This window comes from Girardinichthys multiradiatus, chromosome 22 (genome assembly GCF_021462225.1).
Source record: "Girardinichthys multiradiatus isolate DD_20200921_A chromosome 22, DD_fGirMul_XY1, whole genome shotgun sequence".
In the NCBI taxonomy this organism is placed as follows: domain Eukaryota; kingdom Metazoa; phylum Chordata; class Actinopteri; order Cyprinodontiformes; family Goodeidae; genus Girardinichthys; species Girardinichthys multiradiatus.
Window position 1 is genome coordinate 18,839,248 of NC_061814.1, and position 6,969 is coordinate 18,846,216.

Genomic DNA, 6,969 nt, shown 5'->3' on the forward strand with positions numbered 1-6,969 from the left:
GCAACATAACCTTGCTGTAAACTTCTCCACAATTGTATCCCTGACCTGTCTGGTATGTTCCTTGGTCTTCGTTATGCTGTTTGTTCATGATTTTCTTTTTTTTTTTTTTTTTGTTCATTAATCATTTTAGCTCTACATGAAAACTGTTCAAAAATAAATAAATAATTATCTCTTTGATTATTCAAACGTTTCAGATTAGTACCTTTGCTATTAACAAATTTGTTTCTAAGATCTGCCTTTCATTTATTTTATTTTAATAAAGTAAGAATAGGTTTAAGTAAACCCATTCCTTAAAGCAAGAAAACTACAGTGTAAGAAGAGAAGGCTTTAAAAATAATAACAGGAAACAAATACTGGACTCTATTTTTATGCCTAATTTCTTGTGCAGCAGTTTGAAAATTGTCATAAACATATTTACATTTTGTGAGGGTGTAATGCAAATTGACTGAATTTTTAATGTTTTAACACAACTATATGTTAATTCTGTTGGTAATGTAATCCATCCTCCTAGTCAGAGCAAGCTAGTAGATATAGCTCTATTTCAAATTCTGATGGGTTCTAACGTTACAGGCATATCAATTAAAGCATGTGGTAAAAGATTAACCCAAACAACCTTATTTTGAAGGCATTATTCAACAGCATACTCTGGCCTCAGTGCCTTTAATTTTCTTTTGGGGTTAATAAAGTATTTTTAAATTGGAATTGAATTTACGATTGTAGGAGCTGAATATCCAGCTGTATTTTTGTTTTATTAAGGCTGAAGCAATATAATTTTTCAAAATAAATGTTCTTATTATATATAGTGGAAATAATAATAATAGCAATAGTGCGTTTGTCCTAGCTCTCATTAATTCATCTTAACGGTTATTTTACTGAATATTTTTATTGAAGTAGGCTATGGCGTTTTCAATAGCTGGCTCAGAGACTCCACCTCCCACAATGCAACAGTCCTTTCTTCGTCGTCGAACAAAAACGCGGAAACAAAGGAACTAATCAGTTTTTCAAAACAAGCAACGAGTCGGCATAAAGTGAGCCTTGTCGTGGGTGACAGTTGTTAGAGATCAGACTGTAGCTTCTCATAACCCACCCAGAAAGACTTAGCATGGCTTTAAAGAGAATACAAAAGGTGAGAATAGCCGTCTTTTCTTAATGTACCCGACAGGATGAAGCTATGCGGCGGAAGCGCCTATGTAATGTTAGCCGTTTCTGGTAGCTGTTATCATAACTCTAATTATTAAGAGTTTTTTTTTGTTTGTTTGTTTTTTTTAAAGTGAACGGGTTACTTCATAAAGCAGTTTTTGAAGCATTCGAACTTTTGATTAATTTCCATTTTAAATATATTTCCTGTTGATGTCACTGATTTGATGAGTGTGGTGAACCGTGAAACGACATGAGCAATAACTATAACCATTAGCTTTTTTACTTGTCTTGTTGTGACAGGCTCGTGGTTGTACATGTAATGGATGCAAACCCGAAACCTATTTTCCTATCAGCAGACGAGATTATGAAAACAATAATTACAACAATGCATTATGGGTTGTTTTTTTTACATGGTATAATTTCCCTTTTTGCTTGTTGTTTGCTATCATTGGTTCGCTCTTTAATAAAATATAACCAATGTCATCAAAATTGCAGTTAATAGTAAAGTTTTGTTTTTCTCAGGAGTTGAATGACTTGCAGAGAGACCCTCCTGCCTCATGTTCAGCTGGACCTGTAGGGGAAGACAGTAAGTGCGGGGATCTGCATCTAATGCCATCTTTAGAAACCATCTGCACTTTCCTGTATTTTTATTAATCCTCGAATTAGTGTTGCATCCTTCAGATTGAGTTGTGACTCAGACGTTATGCGTATTAATCACCTAACCTGATGTTTCTTCATCTTTGTTTCCCTAAGTGTTTCACTGGCAAGCCACCATCACAGGACCGGTAAGCTTTTTCTGCTGGATTCTGGATTTGTTTCTGGCATTTTTGTTTTAAACCAAATTGCTTCTAGATCTTTAGACAATGGTGTTTTATGTTGACTTTACAGCTCTTTCTGTTGTGTATGGAGAGCTTAGACTGGCATGCTCTACCGTAATGTTTTTCACTGAAGCCCATGGCATTGTTGAGCCACAAATATTAGGCATGCTATGGCAATAATCTGCTCCTCTGTTTCAGAATGACAGCCCTTATCATGGAGGAGTTTTTTTCCTTTCTGTTCATTTTCCCACCGACTATCCCTTTAAACCACCAAAGGTAACAGTATATTTTCAATAACATTTCTTGTCAAATGTAAGCTCACTATATTGAAAAAAGCCCAGCTAAAGTCTCGTCTAACTGAAATTCAACTACAATGTAAATCAAGAGCATTTTTTTCTTATTTGGGCTTTGTTTGCCTCCATAGGTCGCCTTTACAACAAAAATCTATCACCCAAACATAAACAGCAATGGCAGCATTTGCCTTGACATCTTGAGGTCTCAGTGGTCTCCTGCACTTACAATTTCAAAAGGTAACTAAAATTTGTAGTTTTTGTCAACCTTATTACAGACTCCAGTGCAATAGATTTATAGACTGCATTTAACCCTACCCGTCACTATTTCATAATTTTCTCGTTATGATCGCTTCCTTTCCAGTTTTTGTGGTACAAAAAGTAGCCATCAGCCACGGGATCTCTCATACTGATCATGGCTCAGTTTGTACCAGCCTTGGAGACATTTTGTACCTGCTTTTACAACTGATGATTTAAAGACATTTGCTCTAATTTACCTAAAATCCATTGTATTGAAATGTGATTATGTGCCTTCAATATATATTATATTCAAGCTGAGGGTGAGCAATTATTGTATTGTCTGCCATTGCCCTGAAAAGAATGCAACAAGAATTAGTAACTGTTATGATAATGGTTTAATTCAGCACTTTGCAAATTTGCACCTTCATTTCATCCCTTCCTGCTTCCATTTGGGACGAGTAACCAACCATTTTATATCCATGCACTAAACTCTGGCACATTCATTTATCTCTCTTTGTAGTTAATTTTTTTCATAGATTATTAAGACAAATTACCATTAAAATGCTCAAATCTGATGTGTGATTTCATTCAGTTGTATATTATAAGCTGATGTCTTTGTTATACATTAATCCCATTTTATTTTGGTTCTGATCCCAGTTTGGGCCCATTGGCAGATTAGGACCTCATGATCAAACCAGATCACAATTTTATATTTTATGTGACTTTCTGCTGGTATATAATTTTAATTAAAGTGATATAATCACATTTCCTTATAGTAAACTGAGCAGATTGTGTGATATAAAAACGACCCTTGTACCAAAAAAAGTGGGATGCGAAGGGACCAAAACTTCAGAGGAGCAAAAGGGTGAAATGATCAGCACCAAAAAAAAAAAAAAACCTGATATGCAATGTTTAAAGCTGCAGTATCTTGCCATGTGTGTTGGTGTATTGCAAAAATGCAAGTTATGTTCGTCTAGATGTGAGAAAATGAAGGGGATTTTGTGGCACCTTAAATCCAGTCATGCCTTTGAAGAATGTGTGTTGCTTTTGGGTGTTCGGGGGTGTTCTCGTGCATTAAGTTGCCGCACGTTGCGTTTCCAGTGACATCACAGAAATTTAAAGACTAACTTGCTGCCTGGGTCAGTTGGTCCAGAGTCATTTGGACCACCACACAGTCGGGAAATCATTAGCAAAATTAATTAGTTAGTAGGTCAAGCTTTCTGTTTCTTGTTTAGTTTCAAGCATCCGGCATGTCGAAGTGAGGGAATCTCAGACAGCATTTTAGCCTGAGATGTAGTCTTTATTATTAGGTCAGTGCTATGATGTTAGTTACATTTGTAAGTTCTATAGCAGTGATGCACATGTGTGATACATATGGCATGCATAGACCCATGTGACAGCATTTAACATTTCCAATTAATCTTTTACTGTCTGGTTTATCAGATGAGCAGTTTGTGTATGCCACAGTATAATGAGGAGTAATACGAGGCAAAAATGTTTCATTTTTCATGTTGCATTCCTATGCGATTGAAACAAATACTACAAAATGGTTTGTTTACAGGTATGAATTGGTAAAGTAGCAACCTGACCTGGGGACATACCAGACAGGCGCCGTTTTCCACACAACCACTTAATGTTTTAAAGGAACAGTACAAATTGTTTGGTCTGAACATTGTCTGCAGTTGTTCCTTTCTCGTGAGAAGTTATTTGCTAAAGTACACTAAAAGTTTTAAATGTGAGAAAGGGTGTGTTGGGGATGTCTGCCTGGAGCACACATAAGGCTGGAGAAAGATTCAGCATACAGCTCAGCAGAGAAGAGGATCTAAGAGCCTAATTGATTATACAAACACGTGAGAAATGTAGAGAAAGATCAGTTCCTACAGTCATGCATCATGTTGGAAATCAGTTTGTTTTTTTAATAGGTAGCTACCTGGAAGATCTAAGCAGGAAGTATAAAACAATTTCTAAGGACATTCACAAGTGCTACCCATCTAGGCTAAGAATGGAAAATGTCCTCTTGAGAACTTTAGTATTACAAAACCTGAGCTCAAATGTTTTGTAGTGTATCAAATACAGCTATAAATGTGATTTAAATAATAGTTACAAAAGAAACTCTGTTTACAACTTCGGTTGTAAAATAAAAGGTTTGATAATTGGTGTCTGTTTTTTAGTTACTTAAATAGAATTCAATGGCATATGTTAAAAAAACAAAAACGGCCAACAAAAGGCATTTATTTTGCTCTAATTTCAGTCTTTTTGTTCTTTTAAGTTTTGTTGTCCATCTGCTCCTTGCTTTGTGACCCAAATCCCGACGACCCGCTCGTCCCTGACATTGCGCACATCTACAAGGCAGATAGACAAAAGTAAGTATCTTGGTAATTAATTAACTGATGAAGCTATTTTTTTATATCATGTTTTTATTTGTCCTCTTAAGGTACAACAAACTGGCCAGAGAATGGACCCAGAAGTATGCAATGTAACAGAAAAATATTTCTGAAGCAACAACCTCTCCCAGAACTTAAAAGATGACAGTACTGTTCAACTGCTTTCTCCAAACTGTTTGTAGCTGAGGTGTTTGATATGCTTGAAGCACTTTCTCTACCGAGATTTTACTTGACTCACCCATTTGTTTTACTATTTTGGCATTATTGGAATTATTATTCAGATTATTTTTATTTGAAGAGTTGAGGTGGAGCGACTGTTTCTTTGAACAGATTTGTATTTATATTTTTCATTATCTTGAAATAAAGATATTTAGCAGAACATGAATTCCATGTACTTTTTTATATTGTGGGATACACACAAGTATTAAGCAATTTTAATTCAAAGTGTAGAATGATAATTTTATTTAACTACCTTATTGTCGGTTTATAATTTACATGACCACTAGATGGCATACTTTACTTTATACTAACCAAGCCTTTTTAATGAGGCATTATCTCTCTTCTTCCCCTCCATACTATTTGTTTTATTTCATTTTAAACAATTTGCCAAATGCTTAATTATGTGGACTGTGCTTATTACAGTGTTTTGCTGGAGTGATGAAATAAAACAGGATGTTCTCTAAATTGAAATTAAACCTATTATTATTATCATCTTCTCTAACCGCTGTCCCAACGTGCTTGTAAAATGAGCAAATACAGATTAATGAAGATGTACTAGCTTTCCTTTGAATGTTTATTTATGTTTGTGTTTATAAAATGATGCAAATATCCCCTTCCAGCTTATAATGTTTTACAATTCCTGTTTTGCAGTTTGCAAAACATTTAATTTGATCTTGTTATACTTTCAAATGTGGCAGTGTGACATTTTCTGTAACACAAAATGTATTTCATATATCAGCTTCATATCACCGAATGACATTGGGATATAACAAAATAGTTCTTATTTCTAGCCATCTAACAGGGAGGCAATATTTCCTCATATACAGGTCCTTCTCAAAAAATTAGCATATTGTGATAAAGTTCATTATTTTCCATAATGTCATGATGAAAATTTAACATTCATATATTTTAGATTCATTGCACACTAACTGAAATATTTCAGGTCTTTTATTGTCTTAATACGGATGATTTTGGCATACAGCTCATGAAAACCCAAAATTTCTATCTCACAAAATTAGCATATTTTATCCGACCAATAAAAGAAAAGTGTTTTTAATACAAAAAACTTGGGCCAATTCTTTTTACTATATACAGGTCCTTCTCAAAAAATTAGCATATTGTGATAAAGTTCATTATTTTCCATAATGTCATGATGAAAATTTAGCATTCATATATTTTAGATTCATTGCACACTAACTGAAATATTTCATGTTTTTTATTGTCTTAATACGGATGATTTTGGCATACAGCTCATGAAAACCCAAAATTCCTATCTCACAAAATTAACATATCATTAAAAGGGTCTCTAAACGAGCTATGAACCTAATCATCTGAATCAACGAGTTAACTCTAAACACCTGCAAAAGATTCCTGAGGCCTTTAAAACTCCCAGCCTGGTTCATCACTCAAAACCCCAATCATGGGTAAGACTGCCGACCTGACTGCTGTCCAGAAGGCCACTATTGACACCCTCAAGCAAGAGGGTAAGACACAGAAAGAAATTTCTGAACGAATAGGCTGTTCCCAGAGTGCTGTATCAAGGCACCTCAGTGGGAAGTCTGTGGGAAGGAAAAAGTGTGGCAGAAAACGCTGCACAACGAGAAGAGGTGACCGGACCCTGAGGAAGATTGTGGAGAAGGGCCGATTCCAGACCTTGGGGGACCTGCGGAAGCAGTGGACTGAGTCTGGAGTAGAAACATCCAGAGCCACCGTGCACAGGCGTGTGCAGGAAATGGGCTACAGGTGCCGCATTCCCCAGACCTGGGCTACAGAGAAGCAGCACTGGACTGTTGCTCAGTGGTCCAAAGTACTTTTTTCGGATGAAAGCAAATTCTGCATGTCATTCGGAAATCAAGGTGCCAGAGTCTGGAGGAAGAC

At 35.7% G+C, this 6,969-nt stretch overlaps 1 protein-coding gene across 1 annotated transcript; it reads left to right on the forward strand.

Moving 5' to 3' along the window:
* The first annotated feature begins 952 nt into the window (after window positions 1–952).
* On the forward strand, window positions 953–5,251 carry LOC124859678 (ubiquitin-conjugating enzyme E2 D4-like). The gene is made up of 7 exons (XM_047352589.1): window positions 953–1,126; window positions 1,663–1,726; window positions 1,894–1,925; window positions 2,157–2,234; window positions 2,383–2,488; window positions 4,758–4,851; window positions 4,923–5,251. Exons 1-7 carry the CDS (start codon window positions 1,103–1,105, stop codon window positions 4,966–4,968), a joined length of 444 nt encoding a protein of 147 aa, XP_047208545.1. The 5' UTR covers window positions 953–1,102; the 3' UTR covers window positions 4,969–5,251.
* The last annotated feature ends 1,718 nt before the right edge of the window (window positions 5,252–6,969 follow it).